General features: G+C 43.3%; 1 protein-coding gene across 1 annotated transcript in view; it reads right to left on the bottom strand.

Annotated features, from left to right (window-relative positions):
• Positions 1–21056, bottom strand: part of CCDC170 (coiled-coil domain containing 170) — an 80315-nt gene that overhangs the window by 21284 nt on the left and 37975 nt on the right. The window contains exons 6-7 of the mRNA XM_084827835.1: positions 16795–17112; positions 4651–4851 (exon numbers count right to left, since the gene is read on the bottom strand). Of these exons, the coding sequence (XP_084683961.1) occupies positions 4651–4851; positions 16795–17112 (519 nt within the window). The remainder of the gene's footprint in view (positions 1–4650; positions 4852–16794; positions 17113–21056) is intronic.

Genomic DNA, 21056 nt, shown 5'->3' with positions numbered 1-21056 from the left:
GACTATAAGGAAGGCTGAGCGCCGAAGAACTGATGCTTTTGAACTGTGGTGCTGGAGAAGACTCTTATGAGTCCCCTGGACTGCAAGGAGGTCAAATCAGTCCATCCAAAAGGAAATCAACCCTGAGTGCTCATTGGAAGGACAGATACTGAAGCTGAAGCTCAAATATTTTGGCCACCTAATGCGAAGAGAAAACTCTCTGGAAAAGACCCTGATGCTGGGAAAGACTGAAGGCAAAAGGAGAAGGGGACAGCAGAGGATGAGATGGCTAGATAGCATCACCAATGCAATGAATATGAACTTGAGCACGCTCCGGGAGAGAGCGCAGGACAGGAAGGCCTGGCGTGCTATGGTCCATGGGGTCACGAAGAGCTGGACACGACTGAACAACAACAAAATAAATAAAATAAATACGCAAATCATTTGTTGTTATTCTTCAATAGGTTAAAGTCTTCTATATAAAAATTGATAAGATTAATTGATACCTTTGGTACATTTTTGGGTTATACTATTAATTGTTTGAAATATTAATTAATGTCTGTAGGTTGTATCAAGATACCCAATCAGTTACTAAACGGCAATTTTGTTGGTGCCCAGAAGTGATAAAGTGTCTTGGTGTATTGGTGCCTAGAGACATCTCACAAGTGATTAAACTGAATATAAGTGTGTTACTGGAAGAAATATCTCTTAATTTGAGTACTTGGGGTAAGGTTAACATACTTAAGATGAAGGTCTTGCCACGGGTAATTTATGTATTGTGTAATATTCATTCTCTACATTCTCTACATACATTCTCTAAACATATTTTCGAAAACGTTATGCAGCGTTCGGAAGTTTGATGGAGGGGTCTCTTTCCCATTTTTCACTGAAGATAATTCAGTTTCTGATAAAGGAAGATTTAATTTTCCAGAGAAAAAGAGAGTTATACTTCAAGCTTGGAAGGATAAACACTCACCAGCTATCATTCAATGGTATGAAGATTTTATTGCTCTTGCTACATTTGAATGCATCTCCTGTGGTCATCAGTCTCGTGTAGATGCTTATTTAGGTATATAGACTGCTTATATTAATATTATGCTGAAAGAGAAGTGTCAAATCCTTCCCCCCCACACATGTATTTTCTTTCTTTTTTTAATTAAGGGTGAAGTAAATGATTATTGTGTATAGATATGTTTTATGTTATGTTCTTCCTTTTTTTCTTTTGTGGTTCTTTCTTTCTTTCTGTTATTTGCAAAAACATTTTTTTAAAAAAATATGCATTTATAAGCTGCCCTTTAACACACATTCTCATGGCAGCTTAAAATAGCCTTATAACATCAAATAAAGTAGAAATGTGACAAAATATGATGCAGCATGAAACTCGAGAAGCATAGAATACAAAAGTGGACTCAAACTGATTTAACAGCCTAAATGGGTTTAAAACACTTGGGAAAATAAACAGGTATTTGCCTTGTGCCCAAATGACAACAAAGTGCCAGACAAGCCTCTTGTGGGAGAGCATTACTTAACCTGGGTGCCACTACTGAAAATGCCCTTTCATAGCTAACCATCACGCCTCACTTGAAGAGAGCACCCAGAGAAGCACCTCCAACGATGATCTTAGGGTCCAGGTATGTACATACAGAGAGAGGCGACCTTTCAGGTACCCAGGCTCCAAGGCAAAATCAGCCTTTTGAATTGGGCCTGGGAATGGAATGGCAGGCAGTAGAGATGACGAAGAACTGATGTGATATGCTCATATCACTCAGTATATTAGCAATCTTATAGTCATAATCTGGACTAACTTTCTGGGCCATTTACAAAGGCCGGCCCATGGACAACACATTGCAGTAATTTAAAACAGGAGGAAACCTAGGCATGGATGATTGAAGTAAGGCTATCTCTTTCCAGCTAGGGTTATAGCAAGTTTTTTAGCCTAATCTGATAAAGGGTGCTCTCAGCCACAGAGGCCGTTTGTGCCTCTAGTGACCACAATGGATCAACAAACAGCCCCAAACTATGAACCTGGTCATTTAGGGGAGTGTAACCCTCTCCAGAATAGGTTGGACACTGTTAGACCAGGAAGACAAACCCTCTACTAACAGTGTATTGTATCCAATGTTAGTTCTAGTTAGAGCAGACCCACTGAAATGAATGGGACCTAAGTTAGACTAACCTTGGATAGAACCCACTTCCTTCATCTTGTCAGAACTAAGCTTCAGCTTATTGGCTCTCATCCAGTCCATTGTCACGTGGATAATCCCCCAGCCCCTTCTGTCATCAGCCATCCAAGTATTAGCAGAATCACTGAAAATCCTTAAAAATAGTTTTCTAATCACTTAGACTGGGGATACCTGGGATCAAATCCCCATTCAGCTATGAAATGCTGTGGGTAGCTGTGGGTAGTGTGTTTCTATGGGGATAAAAGTGGGATAACCCACATTTGCTGACTGAACTTCATAAAAGGGGGGATGCAAGAATGACAGATAAATAAATTACAGGGCTGAGCCCAAAGGGCGCATGATTTTGCAAACATTTTCACCTGTGTCAAAGTCCCCCACATTTTAGGCAATTAGCTACATATTGTTATAATGCCATCCTGTTCACTACGTGATCCTCCATTGGCCAGGGTCACTCAAGGGACATCCATGAAATATTCACCTCATTCTAAGTGAGCTTAATTTGCCTTCAGTGATATTAGTGCATCTCAAATCTGATTGTGACATTGTGTAGTCAATGTCATCAAGTTATACATGATTGGCTGGAATCATTCTAAGAAGCAAAGAAAAAGAAAAGAAAACGCCTTAATCAGAGGAAACAAATAGCAGGAAACAGGATCAAGAAAAGTTGGACATTCTACATCAGGGGATTTGTGAAAATATTTGGCAGAGCCCTAGTAAATCAAAATCATAGGCAACAGTCAGGCAAACCAGCCCATATTGGTGGGAAATAACAGCTGAAAGAAGGTAGAGACCTTTAACAGAGTTGAGAAATTTCATTTTCTTGGTGGGTCCTAACTGAATTTCTTTCAAGCTTTAATTCTAAAATTAGCAGAGAAAGCAAAATTAGCTGTCAACCTGGCCTCTCATATATCCACCTAACTAGCTGCTTTCTCAGTAACTTTTCAATTTCATTTGAAATGTACTTATTCATTCTCCCCTTTTCTCCAAGTAATGAGCAGTTCCAGGACAGCTTTATAGCATGAGTTTCCTTTAGAGAACCAACTGCTGGAGATACTGTAATATGTACAACTTACATATTATAACGGAATTATAGGTTTTAGGGGTGGGGTGGTGAAGCAGTCTACTACTCCCCTAGTTCAGCAGCCCATGGAACTAGGGATGTTGGAGAAATCCTCCACAGACCCCAATGAGACCGGATTCTATTGAAGTCTGTGGTGGATCAGATCTCCTACCTCCACCTCCCTGTGAAGTCCCTCACCAGCGGGATCCTGCCTGCTGCCGGCTCCGAAGCCCCAGCGATATGGCCGCCATTGCCGTATCGCTGGCTGGACTGATGGACTGTGGACGCAAATGGCGTCCACTACGCCATTTGCGTCCCTGCTCTTTGATGTGATAGGCTACGTAAATCTTTACGTAGCCTATTGCGTGAAAACACAGGGACACAAATGGCGTCCGCTACGCTGGACGCCATTTGCGTCCGCTGTCCGTCAGTCCAGCCAGTGATATGGCAATGACGGCCGTATCGCTGGGGCTTCGGATCTGGCCGGTGGCTCCGCAGAGTCAATGCGGAGTGGAGCCGGCCAGCGAGGATTCCCGGGGGGAGGAATGGATCACCTCCCCCCCGGATGGCAAGGTAAAAGATTCGTACATCCCTACATGGAACTCCAAACCTGGCAGCCAAAAACCTCTCAGCAACTTTTTTCAGCTAGTTCCAAAACTCCAAAACTCTTTCTGTTTCTCTGAGCAAATGTAAAGGTTTTCCCTTACAGTTCCTCCTAAGGCCCTGGAATTAAGAAAAAATCCACAGTCTTGATTAGCTAGTGGTAAGTTTCACGTGCCATTCTGACCATTGAAAATTATCAAGCCAACACACAAACCCTACTGAACGAGCTATTAACAAAGCATGCTTATAATAATACATATGCACCAACACATACACACGCATACAGCACATACATGCACAGAACATGAATTCACTTTTGGTGTATTCAGGACTATGTAATTAAACTAGGGATGGGAGAAGAAATTGGTTTGGTTCACATTTTAATGTGAACTCACCTAATTTTGCACTTTCGAATCGATAGGTAGACCGAAACTGTTATCCTTTACAATTCACACTTCTCCGAATTTTGGGACAGAGCTCGCCAACTCAAAATATGTCTTAAAAATGTATGTATTAGGGGAAAGTGCACACAAAATGCATATTAGAGAAAATAACATCAAAAATACATGATGTTAGGGAAAATGGCTTGCAAAAAATGCACGATGTTAGGCAAAATTACATACAGATGTGTGGAATGGGAGAAATAACCACACAAATGTGTGTGAATTTTCATGCAAACAGTCTCAAACTGATGTGGAATGGGATGAATCAAACTTAATACTGGAAAAATGAGAAACCAAAACTGACATATTTGTCCATCCCTACGTTAAACTCAGTTATCTCTCTAGCTTGACCTGTGCGCTTCCTAGAAATAGAAAGTATTACATTTTGTTTCTCAAGCTTCAAAGAATCTCGTATCACGTCCCCAGACACTAGCTCCCCTTCCAGACGCATTAATTGATCATGAAATGTCTCAGATTCGCTTTCTGCTTTTCTGGTCCTTTGCAAAGCTTCCTGGTGCAACTTAGTCTGCGTCTCCAGTGTCTCTGTCAGTTTAGCTATTTGGGCTTCAAGCTGGGATACCATCTGCAGGGGGGAAAGCAGACTCAAGTCAGTGGCTGTGCTTCAGACTAATCCATGGCACAAGAAACACATCACCAAATTATCTGAAGTAGTGGAATAACTGTCCTATGTTCAGCAAAAAGGGAAGCAAATAAAACTTAATTAGAAGAAATGTAATTAGCAGAAATGAAGTGGCCCCAACAATGAATTACCTGCAGACAATATTATATTAATATAGATCCCACTTGTCCAATACAAAGAAATCAATGAAAATGGCTCAACAAATATTCGATTAAGGAATACTTGGAGACAATGGCATTGTTGTTCCAGAATACAGTTTGTTGGACTATTTCAACCAAATTTTCCAATTACAGCAGAACCTGAAATCCATCTGCAGTTATGTAAATCACCTGTTATTAATCTCTCAGTTATGCAAAACAAAATGTGGGAGCCCCATGCAAACTCCACTGAAAGGAGAGGGGGTTGTGCAGTGTTAGTTCTTGATATGTGGTGTTCTTTCTGTAGTTCCCTATCACTGTGACACAATGAGTATGCTTCCCTGGTGCACGTATATGAGGTGCTTTCACTTAAATTGGTGTCTCCAATTCTGGAAAGCCATATGATGCTCATGCACAGGACCATGCTGATACCATGCCTGTTAACACTATATAGATTGGGAACTGTATGCTCCACATGGTTGACGCAGTCCACAAGAGCAATATTAGTATTCAGAAGAAGCCCATGCTACATGTACCTGTTTTCCGTAGGTACCATTTCACATTCTTCTAGCTTTGTGCAAAAGTACTGAACCAGGAACAAAGGATGTGCCACATGCTCTACGTTATATCAGTTCTGCTATTCATCAGTATTTCTGATTATCTGAGTATTTCCAGAGCTTTCACAGACTATTCATATGAATACTCTACTGCAGGGGTCTCCAACCCCCAGGCCACGGACCGGTACCAGTCTGTGGCCTGTTAGGAACCAGGCTGCAGTAGGGGTGTGGGAATCCCCCTTACCTTGGGTCCGTGGGGAGGGAGGCAATCCGCCCCCCCGGGATCCTCACCGGCCCTGGCCAGCTCTGCCCCGCGGTGAGTCCACAGAGCTGCCGGCCAGCTCCGGATGCTGGGATGCAAATGGTGTCTGCATTAGGGATGGGGGAGAATTTCTCCCCGAAACTTCAGGGGGCTGAGTGCCAACGTATTCGGCCCCCCAAAGTAGTTTCGGGGAGAAATTCTCCGCACCCCCCCCGCACCCCGCACACACACCCCCCGGGATGGGACTTACCTTTCCCGAATGTCCCTCCCGGCGGCGGGTCCCGGTGGCGGTTCGGCAGGTCTTCGTCAGGGGCGAGGGCAGCAGCCGGTCTTTTGACCGGCTGCCGACGCCGCCATTCCAAGAGAAGTAAAAAAAAAACAACGCCCCCGTGATAGGCTACGTGACGATTAACTAGATTTGCAAAGTCAGCCGTGATAGGCTATGTAAATCGTCACGTAGCCTATCACGGGTGACTTTAAAAAAAAAAAAATGCGCGTACGGCTAATGGCGGCCCCCATAGGGAGCCGCCATTCCCGTTCCTTATTTGGTTGCTGTAGTCTACGTAAAGATTACGTAGACTACGGCGAAAATAAGGGCAACGCTATTTGCCCTTATTCCGCTATGCGGACACCATTTGCATCCCAGCAGCCGGAAGTCCGCTGTCAGCCGGCAGCTCTGCAGACTTGCCATGGAGCGGAGCTGGCCAGGATTCCGGGGTGGGGAGGGACAGATCGCCCCCCCCCCCGCAGACCCAAGGTAAGGGGGGTTCCCACACCTCTACTGTGGCTCGGTCCCCAAGTCCGTGGAAAAATTGTTCTTCCATGAGACTGGCCCCTGTGCCAAAAAGGTTGGGGGTTGCTGCTCTACTGTACTGTAACTCAATTTTGACAATACTTCATTAAATATTATTTTAGTTCCTGCAGGCGTTTCTTCTACTATCGAACTGTTTGAAGAATGTGAAACCTAATATGAACATTGATACAACATGTCAATGAGCATTTACCATGGTGCACAATCAAATCAATTTGCAATCAGTGAGTTTGACACCCAATCACCCAAAACACATCAACTGGAATTTATAATGCAATCCAAAGCATGTATATATAGAAGTAGGTTGCCTTGAACACACTAGGGCTTACTCCCTTGTAAGTGTGCTTAGGATTGTCCTGTAACTCTCATTTAATTTCAGTCAAACTTACCCTTTTTTAACATATTAAGATGCAAGTGCAAATAAGAACCTGAGCTTAATTAAGATGAAACTGATAATCTTTTTTTTTTTTTTAAGTGTAAGCTGAATCATATTAAGTTGAGTACTATATTTCTAAAGCATTTTTCTGGTGTGCAAAGTGCTTTGCTGTTCTTATACTATTATTACACATGATGTCAACAAACCTGTGAAGTAAGTTAATACCTGTGTTTTAAGTCAGGGAACTAAAGCAGAAAACTAGGGATGTATGTGGATTGGTTTGAATTTGAACTCAGGTCACAAGTGGTCCACATAATGTAATCTTGTCATGACAGCTGCCTGAGACAGTCTCTGAGTAGCAAATGCTCTCTGCAGAAGTTACGACTTCATCATCTGGGTTATACTCATCATCTGGAGTTTCCATGCCACTACCAATGACGTCTAGTGTCAATTTAGAGACTCTCCACATAATACAGCTGATCCATGCCACAAGATGCACTGTATGTCATGGCAGCTGCATGCACCAGTTGCTTCAGCAGGCCTGTGGAGTGCATTGTAATATGCAGTCTAGCCCAGAGTCCCCATACTTCATTGACTAAGGGTGCAATTCTATGAATGTTTAGACAGAAAAAAAGTCCTACATCTCTCAGCATTCCTCAGCCAGCCATGTTCACTGGGGAATGCTGGGAGGTGTAGGACTTTTTTCTGTCTAAACATGCATAGGCTTGAGCCCTAACCCACATTAATTCTTACAAATGGCTCCATAGTAAGGCTTAATAACATATATTAAGAAGTTATGCACATACCTATATATTTACTGGCAGCATCTAATCTCATGTCTATAAAGCTGACTGAACCTCTGGATTGGAAAAAAAACATGCTTTGAATTTATACAGATTTCAAATACACTTGATGTGATATCCTATGGCCTTAAATTAGGGGAGAGGGGAGAAGGTACGTACCTTAAGCATGTGGATAGTTTTGCTTGCTGTTGATGTATTTTGTTTCTTCCTGCTTCTGGTAGACCCACTGATAACTCCAACAAGAGCTTACCTGTAACTGGGACTGTGAGTGCCAAAAAAAATCCACTCTGCCTCTGAAAAATAAGGATGTGCCGAGGGTATCCAGATAAAAAAGAGGGTGGAGCCCCTGCATCTTTAATAGCTGTGCAGAAAACGAAATTTCAGCAGGTGTCGCTTGTCATGCAACATACACATGCTGAAATTTCCTTTTCTAATAACTATTAAAGGTGCAGGTGCTGTGTCCTCTTTTGCATCTGCCCTACATGAGGGGTTGTTGTTGTTCAGTCGTTCAGTCGTGTCCGACTCTTCGTGACCCCATGGACCATAGCACGCCAGGCCTTCCTGTCCTGCGCTCTCTCCCAGAGCGTGCTCAAGTTCATATTCATTGCATCGGTGATGCTATCTAGCCATCTCATCCTCTGCCGTCCCCTTCTCCTTTTGCCTTCAGTCTTTCCCAGCATCAGGGTCTTTTCCAGAGAGTTTTCTCTTTGCATTAGGTGGCCAAAATATTTGAGCTTCAGCTTCAGTATCTGTCCTTCCAATGAGCACTCAGGGTTGATTTCCTTTAGGATGGACTGATTTGACCTCCTTGCAGTCCAGGGGACTCGTAAGAGTCTTCTCCAGCACCACAGTTCGAAAGCATCAATTCTTCGGCGCTCAGCCTTCCTTATAGTCCAGCTCTCACAGCCATACATTACTACTGGGAAAACCATAGCTTTGATTAGACGGACCTTTGTCGGCAAGGTGATGTCTCTGCTTCTTACTATGCTGTCTAGGTTTGCCATAGCTTTCCTCCCAAGGAGCAAGCGTCTTTTAATTTCATGGCTACAGTCACCGTCTGCGGTGATCTTGGAGCCCAAGAAAGTAAAATCTGTCACTGCTTCCATTTCTTCCCCTTCTATATGCCAGGAAGTGATGGGGCCAGATGCCATGATCTTAGTTTTTTTAATGTTGAGTTTCAAACCAGCTTTTGCACTCTCCTCTTTCACCCTCAACAAGAGGCTCTTTAGATCCTCTTCGCTTTCTGCCATTAGGGTGGTATCGTCTGCATATCGGAGGTTGTTGATAATTCTCCCAGCAATCTTAATTCCGACCTCTGATTCATCCAACCCGGCATTTCTCATGATGTACTCTGCATATAAGTTAAATATTGTCGTACTCCTTTCCCAATTTTGAACCAATCGGTTGTTCCATGTCTGGTTCTTACTGTTGCTTCTTGACCCTCGTACAGGTTTCTCAGGAGACAGGTAAGGTGGTCTGGTACTCCCATCACTTTAAGAATTTGCCACAGTTTGTTGTGATCCACACAATCAAAGGCTTTAGTGTAGTCAATGAAGCAGAAATAGACATTTTTCTGGAATTCTCTTGCTTTCTCCATGATGCAGCGAATGTTGGCGATTTGATCTCTAGTTCCTCTGCCTCTTCGAAACCCAGCTTGTACTTCCGGTAGTTCTTGGTTCGCATACTGCTGAAGCCTAGCTTGTAGGATTTTGAGCATCACCTTGCTGGCATGTGAAATGAGCGCAATTGTGCAGTAGTTTGAACACCAATTTCCCACCCCACGTGTATTTTAATTTTGTATAAACTCAAAGCATTTTTTTTTTAATCCAGAGGTTCAGAAACCACTGTGGGTGGCAAAAAAGGTGCCATATTTTCACTTCAAAACAAGGTGTACTGGGAGGGCACACCTTGTTTTCATGCATAATTGTGCTCCTGGGAGTGCATAAATTTCCATTAAGAGAAGGCATGTACTCCCCACACCCCTTGTTTTAAAGTGAAAATGCAAGGTTTTTGCTGCCACTGAAATTTGGTGGCAATTCAGCTATGGCAGCTTGGAGGGTGGTGGTGGGCCACAAAAAGCCCAGGGGACCACAAAAAGCCCACAGGCTGCATGTTGCCCACCCATGGACCAGATGCTTCACCAGATGTGACGGGGGGAACAAAGAACCTTGTGGCACCTTAAAGAATTATGAGTTGCTATGAGACACACACATTGCGCAATTAGGAATTCCCCATTCCAATGAGCTCAAGCTGCAGTCCAATGTACATCTACAGCAACACCTGTGTGCGCTTTTGTAGCCTGGCTTGCCTCTCTGTCTTGCTAATGCCCACATATGTGTTGCACCTACTTTGCCAGCAGCCTCTGTGTCTACATCAAGGACAGCAGCTCCAAAACCATATCCTCCTGCTGAGAGAAGAGACCAGTCAGTCACCTGGCCTTCTTGGGGGCGCTGCGGACCACCTGCAGCTGACCAATAAACCAAGCACCATGGGCAGCAGGCACCTTTTGGTGCTGCTGCAAAACTGGCACTGGGTGGGCAGCCAGTGGGCCCCACTGAGATGTCAGATAGGGGGCTGGAGCCCTCCTTAGTCTAACAGTTAAATAATCTAGTTCTCCCTGTCGTGTGATCCCACGGGCCCACCTCCTCCTGTTAGCTGCTCTTCCTGTGTCTGGTGGCTCACTCAGTCTTGGGGATACACTGCCTAGAAGGCACCCAGTACAAGCACCACCAGCAGAGGAGCCATGAGCCTGGACACTATGCTCCACTTACCCTGCATGCTGCTGGCCCCATGCTCAGCTTCCATTATGCTGGACAGGGATGTGCATCTGGCAGATGAGCAAGGGAAGGAGGGAGAGATTGATCATGGAATGGAGGGAGGGACTGTTATGTTTTGTGCTGTGAGATGGCAAGAACACTCCCCTCCGAAGTTGGTTCCTATGGCGGCTGCTCTCAGGGTTCCCTTGCCCCCTTTTAATTCATTATTCTCAGGTTCATTACAGTTGCAAATACTCAGAGACTCTCTGGCTACAAAGGAATGCCTCCAGCGGATTCAAATGGGAATAAACAAGAGTTGCCTGCAGTTTGAAAAAGCGGCTGCCTGACTAGGCTAACTTAGAGAGGGAGGTTCCGCCCCTTGCCTGCTGCTTCCCTGTGTAGCCTATTACGCATTGCTAACTGATTTGAATGTCTAAGCTCCACTCCTGATGTTTCCCTCTTAGCTTTGCCTCTCCGTCTGGTGTCCCGTAGGTCACAGACCTCAAGCTCCTCCTCCTCCTGCTCGCTGTTCCTCACAGAGGGGGGTGAGGATGAGGTTTTATGCCCAGCCATCTGGGAGCTGGTAAACTGAGAACCACGCCTACCCATATCTGGCCTGTGAAAAAACCTCCCCAAGCTCTGGCTGCTCCTCTTCTGAATCTGAGCTGCTAACTATCTCCCTGTGCTCAGAATCAATTCTGACAGCCACCTCGCTTGCCTCGTCCTGTCTGTATGAGTCTGGTAGGTCAAGTGTGTTGATTCAGTGTGGCTGACACGTAAAAAAATCTGCCTTTGCCGACCAAAAGTCCTTTCCAAATCAGGAATCCTTCTCGGGACCAAGAAGCACAGGAAAAAATGTGACAAGAAGACAGACAAACAGACCCACAGACCTGGGACCACCATTTATGACAGCAGGCCGACCACAGAAGTAGGTTTCAAACTGGACAGATATGCATTGAAAATAGGACAAATGCATGGCAGAGAAGACCCTATATTCCATCCCTGGTTGATGGATCCAGACAAATATACCACATACTGATAAATTACCTTCTGTTGTTTCCCTACAGCGTCATGGCGTGAGAAGCCAACAGGACTACACTCTGACCAAATACCCAGAAACAACAGTTTGGTCTATTAAAAATTAGAACATGAAAGTACTGAAACATGAGGCAACCAAGGGATTGAATTTTTGAATTAACCACAATCAGTTAATATTGTATAACATTTTTTACATTAAAGCTGGTATGCTTTTAGGCCACAAATGTTAAGACAACAGAATTCAAAAAAATACAATCTAAGTCAAGCATAGCCAAAGCCAAAAGCAGACTAAATCCCATTATGCTAAAACATATAAACAACAAAATCAGTCATAACTGTGTGTTGTTAACTTGCACAACTTTTACATGACTTCTCTAATGGATAAAATTAATTATTAGATTATACTTGTTACATTCATAAGGCTGTTTAAATTTAATGGAACTTCTCTGTAATGGGTTTAGGTATTTTTTACTTGTTCAGCTTTAGTTCCACCCTGAGAATATTGTTAAATCGTCTTCCCAACTCACAGATGTAGATCTCATGTTTGCAAGCTGGCCTGATTTTGCAAGCACTTATGCATAAAACACTCACTTTCCACTGACAGTTTCAGCATTTAGAAATCACAACATTTCAAATATAAATGGATTATGTTACCCAAGACTGAGGCACACAGGAAAAGGTTGTATGCAACTGCTATGAAATGCATAAACAGCAACAAAGACAAGCAAACGAAAGAGCTACAGCTAAAACCATCAACCAAATATTAATGAGGTACAAATTAAAACGGATTCGGAAGGTGGAAAACAACAACAGACAATTCTCCATCTGACTGTCGAACATGGAGGGTTTCATTCAGGGCCTGTAGCAGAACTAGGTAGGCAATTGAGGCATATGCTCCAAGATAGACAAGAGCACAAAATGGACCTCAAAGTTCTTATATTATAATGAATGATGCAATGGTAACAGCTATTAAAATGAATGATGTATCATGGGGCATGTTTTCAAGGCAGTAGATAAAAACCCAGATATTCGGGGGGGGGGTGTTTTAAGATGAGCATTGTGCATGAACACTTCATATAATATTTGTTGTTACACTTTGGAGAATCAATACGTCAGATCTATCAAGCATAAATGCATCAAACTAAAACCAAAGAACAGATAGCACTTTCTTGGGAATAATATGTTTAGAGTATTCTCAAGTCCTTTCTGACATTGTTTTCTCAGCTCCTGATCTCCAAATAGTAACTCTCCAGAGGCTGAAGTGCACACTTCCTTATTGATGGACATCATTCTAGGGCAGCGTAAACAGGCCATTCGCTTTTTCAGGCCAGTTCTATGCTGTATGTTTGTCAAAGGCTAACTTTTCGTCAGCAAATACATTTGGTACTTTTTCATGTCTGGTTTCACTGAGAGCTGCAATTTCTGTAGGGTTAAGTATGCATCTGGCATTTTGCACCATTCTTTACCATTTCTGCCAAACTCACTCATATAGCATTTCAAGTGCCATGGTTCCCATCATCTTGTAGAATCAGAAAAAAAGTAACAAAATGTGCTAAAATTGCTAATTAAGTCCCGAATCTTCCCTTTCTTACAGCCAAAGCACACATTATTCTTGCCATGGGGATACCACCTAAACGAGCTTCCCACCCAAATGAAACATTTGCATAGAGAGGAGCCATCCCATAGTCAGTTGTCTCCATCTCATGAGCAGCCAGCCAAGACATGGAACAGACATAGCATCCCCACTGCAAGAGTAACACACTCTAGCTCCAGCCTGTAGCTGTGAAATTTCTGTTGACTCTGAAGAGCTGCAAGGAAATCTGCTAGAGTTTTCTCCAACTTGGACCCACTGGACCCTTGAAATCCACTGGGTATTTTCACAAGTACATCCTGGCATGCTACTTCAGAAACACTGGTTTAGGAAATGAGAAAGCATAGAAGTGGATACAAAGGTCAACAGTGCAAGCCTTTGCATATTTAGTCAGAAGTCAGTCCTATTGTGTTCAGTGGGATTTACTCCTGAGGAAGTGTGCATAGGATTATATTTTAACTCTTCTTCCCCTTTGTTTTTAAAGAAAAACACACTGATCCTATATTTTGAAGCAACAAACCTAATTAAAGATAGATCTCTTTCATTTCGAGTTGTGTCTGGAAATACAGATACAACAGCCCTATCTGGTAACTCGTTATTCCCATTTTATAGATAGAAAACTGGAGTTAAGAGAGAGCACAAAGCCATACAAAGGAGTTTATCGGTTCGAGAACTTGAACTCAGATCTTCCTGGATCTAGCCCAAATCCACACTGAACTCTAATCTATAAACAGAGTTATGAGTTAATTTAACAATTTATTTTTCGCCAGAAAAACACAGACACATTTTGTCCACCGTTATTGTTGTTGCTATTGTTGATCAACATCAACATCTTATTTCTTGGTCTGATCTCATCTTGGTTTAGCTTTTTAAGTAGAACTAAGCAATTTTATGATGGATAGGAAGCCTTTCATGAGGGTCCAGAAATGTGTGATTCTGCCATATATATAATAACTATGTCTTCAACTGACTGTGGCCTCAGTACAGAAGGCTGAGCCAGCTCATAATACCAGATCAAAAAGACAAATGTTTCCTGAAAGCCTAGGACTCAATTCTATGCTCTGCTGGTGCTGAGCACCACAGCATAGGTGGCAAGAACGTTTGGTAGGTATTTTTGGTAAATGTTTTACCAAGCCCACAAACTTGGTTTGTTCCGATTGGAAACTTGCTTTTCTTTTCTTTTAATTAAAAAAGGATACTTAGCAAATGATCAACATCTTTACAGCACATTTGGATAATCTGCACTAAGGTCATCATGCCGAAAGCCAAACAATTTAAAAAGTGCCAATGAGCAACGTCTGCTAGATGTCTGTGAACAACAAATATTCAGGTCAGAAGAACTTATGGCTGTGTATTAGGGATGGCGGAGAATTTCTCCCCGAATCTTTGGGGGGCCGAGCGCCAACGCATTCGGCCCCCCGAAATCGGCGGTGAAATTCTCCGCCCCCCCCGGGACGGGACTTACCTTTGGCGAATGTCCCTCCCGGCGGCGGGTCCCGGCGGTGGTTTGGCGGCGGTTTGTCGCGGGCGGGGGTGGCGGCCAGTCTCCCGACTGGCTGCCGCTGCCGCCGCCATTGCAAAAAAAAAAAAAACTAAAGTAAAAAAAAAACACCACCCGTGATAGGCTACGTAACGATTTACGTAGCCTATCACGGCTAGATTTCCAAAGACAGCCGTGATAGGCTACGTAAATCGTCACGTAGCCTATCACGGGTGACTTGGGGGAAAAAAAAAAGCGCGTACGCAAATGGCGGCGGCCCATGGGCGCCGCCATTTGCGTTCCTTATTTTAGCACATCTAGTCTACATAAAGATTTACGGAGACTACGGCGAAAATAAGGGCACACTATTTGCGTTGCCCTTATTTTCGCTGTAGTCTACGTAAATCTTTACATAGACTAGACGTGCCAAAATAAGGAACGCAAATGGCGGCGCACATGGGCCGCCGCCATTTGCGTACGCGCTTTTTTTTTTCTCCCAAGTCACCCGTGATAGGCTACGTGACGATTTACGTAGCCTATCATGGCTGACTTTGGAAATCTAGCAGCGATAGGCTACGTAAATCGTTACGTAGCCTATCACGGGGTCTTTTTATTTTTTTTTTACTTTTTGTTTCGCGGCCGGGGAGACGGGGCGCTTCTCCCCGGCCTGAATTTCGGCCGGGCGAGGCAGGAAGCCTCCCCCCCGGCCTGAATTTCGGCCGGGCGAGGCGGGAAGCCTCCCCCTCTTCGCCTGAACTTCGGGGGGGAAAGCGAAGCGCCTCCCCCCCACCGCGAAGCCAAGCTGCAAAAAGGTAAGTGACTTTCGTACATCCCTACTGTGTATGCTCTGTTAAGGCTGTGAACATTAAACACTGCAATTCATGCAGACACATACTTTGATCATGAACTTGTATAAAGATATTAACCAGTTCCCCACAAAAATTAAATAAATAAATAGTTTGTATATCGTGGGAAACACTTGGCTCTAAAAATTGTATACCAAAATGTTCATGAAATGAAGAAGCCACAGGACTTATATGATTTTATGCATATATGCTGTCTATCACCAGAACTCTTTTCTCCACAACTCCATCATCTGCTGTTTCTGCCTGAAGCCCTGAAACACCCTGACCATGCTCTTCTTATTTAGGATCATCTCCCATCCATGGAAAAGAGGAAGGGCTCTCTACTGTCAGGAAAGTGAGGCCAGTGCCACACCAACATACAGTCAGGATGGCTAACCTGCCACTCGGTTTCTTTCCCGTTCCAGGTCTAGGGAAAGTGAAGAAGAAAAGTAAAGGAGTGTTACACTCCCACAACGACAGCAGGAGAACAAACAGAAAGTTTTTGTTGGTGGGAAATACATCAGCTCTCCTGACAGTGGAGGCCCTGTGAGCTTCTGTGCTGCCTTCATATTGCCTTCCCTGGACAATTTGAGATGCAGCATTTTTAACCTTTAAAACTCTGAACTCGTTGGACCCAGCATACCTAACTGTGTAATCCTATGTATGCTTACACCAAAGTAAGTTCCACTCTGTTAATTAGTTTACTCCTGAGTAAGAGACTGCCTCCTCTCCATCTTCTATTATGCTCATTTAAGGAATACCCCTGTTAATATTATCTGTGTAATGTAGGCATGTAAAGTGAAGAATAAATGGTGGAGATGCAACTGCAACCTAGGCTGCAGCACTTAGGTTATGGGGGACTTTCAGTGCCTTGTCTCAGACAGAAAAAAGGAGAGGCCTAAGATTTAGACCCTTGTTGAAGAGAGCATGGCCAAATTCAAATGCTCAGGCAGCAGCATGGTTACTGCCAAAAATGCCTTCTCTGTGGTCACGTGGCTGTGAAAAGCTTGGAATATACTTCTGCCACTAGGTTCTGGGAGTGGCAGCGAGTAACCATGCCTCCTACTTTCTGAGCTGATGAGACATGTGCTGTCATGTTTCAACTAATGAGTAATAGGTTTGGGGTTTTGTTTTGTTTTTCACTAAGCGCATATACACAAGGAGGTTGCCAACATCTGTAAGATTATAATTCATACAGAAAAGAGGCAATAATAATACCATTTCACATACTGTTTTGTTGCTCTCCTCCCCATGGCACATTTCTTGAATTTTTTCCATAATGTCCTCCTTTGATGGTCTGACCACAGTGGAATTACTTCCAAGCAGAGTGACAATTTGATCTTTAAAGGCCTTGTGCAGGCTTTTTTCAGCCCTGGCTTCCTCTACACTACTTTTCAGGTGCTCTTCTTTCTCACTGCAGATTTTCTTTAGATGGCTCAGTTCTTCCTGAGAGACTTCCCAAGCCCTCTGACAAGCAGCCAATCTGTCTTGAAGGTTTCTGATCTCCTTCTCAAGGTTCTGTTTAGCTGTTGTAGCGCTGTTTAGATCCTAAAATAAAATTCATAACAATCATGTTATTTACATGACACCAGAAGAGAGAAAATAAATAGCTGCTTTTCACAATGTATTTATGGAAGGGCAACGCTATTAGGATTTATGACTAGTTCATGCTTGTTACAAAACTCACAGGCAGAATTTCTGTTGAAACTAACAGGGCTACTAGTGCAGAGAGTTTGCACAATCATGTCTTCTGCATTCAGGACAAGCAACATAAAACTAGTGGTCCATATTCACTCTCTGCCCCTAGGACAGGACAGGACTGGCTTGGAGGTTTGACTTTATTTATAGAACATTTATGTATATCCTGCCTTTCAGCCCCCATAAGGGACCCGAGGCACTTCACCACAATAAAACACAATCCTGATACAAAAAAGCCCCTCCACTATAAACAAAGCAAAATAAAAGCAGACTCCAACAAAGTTAATAAAGTTAAAACCCATTAAAAGCCTGGCGAAATAAAAATTTATTGACTGCCTGTCTAAAAGCCATAAATGAAGGGGTCAGTCAAACTTTTCTTAGGAGACACTCCCACAACTGGAGTGCTGCTGTTGAGAAGGCCCTATCTTGGTTTGGGCTGCAGGCCCTGTGATCACAGAAGCACCATTGTTTCACAGGAGCAATAAAAGCATTAGAAGTTCATGCATAATGCAACAATGGCTAATAATCCTTTACAATTTCAGTCCACTTTCTGAATGACAACTGAGAATAAGAAGTTTTTCTCTCTGTAAAGTACAAGCCTTAGGCAACCAGCTGCATGCATGTGGAAGGATTGTTCTGGTTCTTTGTGACATGTCTGGTTCTGAATGCCAAATGGGAGGTGGAACACTAGGCACTAGTTTATTTCCATAATTATGCCAATCTTAAATAAAGATTTTTTTTTTAAAAAAGAAAGAATACTGTTTACATACTTGTCACCACTCAAACCTACTCTAATTGGAGACATACAGCCAGCAAAATCTGCCTTTCTACATTTTGGCATACTTCCATTTAATTTGATTTCCCTGCTCCTTTTCTTAAAAGATCTTGGTAGGAGAAAAAATCTATTCTAGTGCCAAAAATTAAATTATGGCTATTACGGAAATCAAGGAACCTTTTCAAACTGCAATATTATTCTCACAAATGTTCTCCGTCCCTGTCACAGGTGCAGCACAACATAGCCTGCCAACTTCATAATAGCTGATGTTGATCTAATTTTTGGTTATTAAAATTTGAAAATGTAAATAGAATTACAGGGCACCTATTCTGAAATAGCAAATTGGTCACAATAATTTAAAACAGCACAACTGTTATGCATTTTTGTAGTGCCAGCTTGAGTATTATAGGAGGTCCTTCAGCAAGATGCCCTAAGTGGATTCCTTCCCTGAGTAGGCCCATCCACACCTCACTGTTGCCTATTCACTTGGCCGTGTCCTCTGGTCCACCCAGCTGCTCAAAGGGAGTGTAGAAGATGTGGCTCCTATCACTGCTCACTTGCTTACAGAGGACGAGCAAAGCAGCAGTGACAGGAAGGAAGAGGAAAAGCAGGTCCAAAGGACTCCAGAGGTTGGGAGCGTTGGAAACAGAATTGTGACTTACAGCAGAATTGCTTTATACAATGATTGCATGGCAACACAGCATTTAGTATTGGAGACAATAAACACAGGCTAGAGCCAGTTTAAAAGAAGTTCAAATCAACTTACTTTATTAGTAAGTTGATCGTCAACTTACTAATCGTCAGAGAAGGCTATCTAACATTGTTTAACTTCCAGCACCCCATAAAGCTGAGTGTGTGAGCGAAGCCATGAAATATGGGTACTTGCTTCCTCTCTGGAGAGAGCCACATGGTGCTTGTTGCAGGGGCAAGAAGAAGGGAAGGAGCAAGAAACAGGAACTGATCAAGCTACAGGGTATTCTCTATCACCCCTAGTGTTTTGAAGCATGCAGAGTTGTTCCTATTATCCAACAAGGAGTGGGCCTCCTGCTGGCAGGTTGGCAGCAATGCCAACCTACATTTTTGTTTTAGAGATAGCCAACCATTAAAAAAAAACCAAAAACCAAGCAGTATTTATGAGTTGATGGCCAGTAAATCAGGATTCCCCCTTCATGGATCACTGCCTTGTTGTGGCGAAGGGTCTTGCGTAACTCAGTGAAGCCCTAAGCTATGCCGTGCAGGGCCACCCAAGACGGACAGGTCATGGCAGAGAGTTCTGACAAAATGTGGTCCGCTGGAGAAAGAAATGGCAACCCACTCCAGTATTCTTGCCAAGAAAACCCCATGGAACGTATCACAAGGCTAAAAGAGATGACGCCGGAAGATGAGCCCCTCAGGTCGGAAGGTGTCCGATATACTACTGGGGAAGAGCAGAGGGAATTTCCAAGTAGCGCCAGAAAGAGTGAAGCAGCTGGGCCAAAGCCGAAAGGACACTCAGCTGTGGATGTGTCTGGTGGTGAAAAGAAAATCCGATGTTGTAAAGAACAATATTGTTTAGGAACCTGGAATGTCAGATCAATGAATCAAGGTAAGCTGGAGGTGGTCAAACATGAGATGGCAAGATTGAACATTGACATCTTGGGAATCAGCGAACTAAAATGGACAGGCATGGGTGAATTTAATTCAGGTGACTATTATATCTACTACTGTGGGCAAGAATCCCTTAGAAGAAATGGAGTAGCACTCATAGTCAACAAAAGGGTGGGAAAAGCAGTACTGGGGTACAATCTCAAAAATGATAGAATGATCTAAGTACGAACCCAAGGCAAACCATTCAACATCACAGTAATTCAAGTCTATGCCCCAACCACTGATGCCGAAGAAGCTGAGGTTGATCGGTTCTATGAAGACCTACAACACCTTCTAGAACTAACACGAAAAAAAGATGTCCTCTTCATCATAGGGGATTGGAATGCTAAAGTAGGAAGTCAAGAAATCACTGGGATAACAGGCAGGCACGGCCTTGGTGTACAAAATGAAGCAGGACAAAAGCTAATAGAGTTTTGCCAAGAGAACACGCTGATCATAGCAAACACTCTTTTCCAACAGCACAAGAGACGACTCTACACATGGACATCACCAGATGGTCAATATCGAAATCAGATTGATTATGTCCTTTGCAGCCAAAGATGGAGAAGCTCTATACCGTCAGTCAAAACAAGACCTGGAGCTGACTGTGGCTCAGATCATGAGCTGCTTCTTGCAAAATTTCAGCTTAAATTGAAGAACGTAGGGAAAACCACTAAACCATTCAGGTATGACCTAAATCATATCCCTGATGAATATACAGTGGAGGTGAGGAATAGATTTCAGGGATTAGACCTGATAGACAGAGTGCCTGAGGAACTATGGACGGAGGTCCGTAACACTGTTCAGGAGGCAGCAACTCAATCCATCCCAAAGAAAAAGAAAGGCAAGAAAGCCAAGTGGCTGTCTGATGAGGCTTTACAAGTAGCTGAGGAAAGAAGGGAAGAGAAAAGCAAGGGAGAAAGGGGAAGATATATCCAACTGAATGCAGAGTTCCAGAGAATAGCAAGGAGAGACAAGAAGGCCTTCTTAAATGAACAATGCAAAGAAATCGAGGAAAACAACAGAATGGGAAAGACTAGAGATCTCTTCAAGAAAATCGGAGATCTCAAGGGAACGTTTTGTGCAAAGACGGGCATGATAAAGGACAGAGAAGGCACGGACCTAACAGATGCAGATGAGATTAAGAAGAGGTGGAAAGAATACACAGAAGAACTATACAGGAAAGATCTGAATGTCCCTGATAGCCATGATAATGCGGTCACTGAACTTGAGCCGGACATCCTAGAGAGTGAAGTCAAGTGAGCCTTAGGAAGCATTACTAATAACAAAGCTAGTGGAGATGACAGTCTTCCAGCTGAGCTATTTAAAATCCTAAAAGATGATGCTGTTAAAGTGCTGCATTCAATATGCCAACAAATTTGGAACACTCAAC

The sequence above is a fragment of the Heloderma suspectum genome, chromosome 1 (assembly GCF_057233095.1).
Source record: "Heloderma suspectum isolate Gila_16-S chromosome 1, 16-S_ref, whole genome shotgun sequence".
NCBI classification, from domain to species: domain Eukaryota; kingdom Metazoa; phylum Chordata; class Lepidosauria; order Squamata; family Helodermatidae; genus Heloderma; species Heloderma suspectum.
The sequence above is the reverse complement of the archived record's forward strand: the minus strand, read 5'-3'. Positions and strand labels throughout refer to the sequence as shown.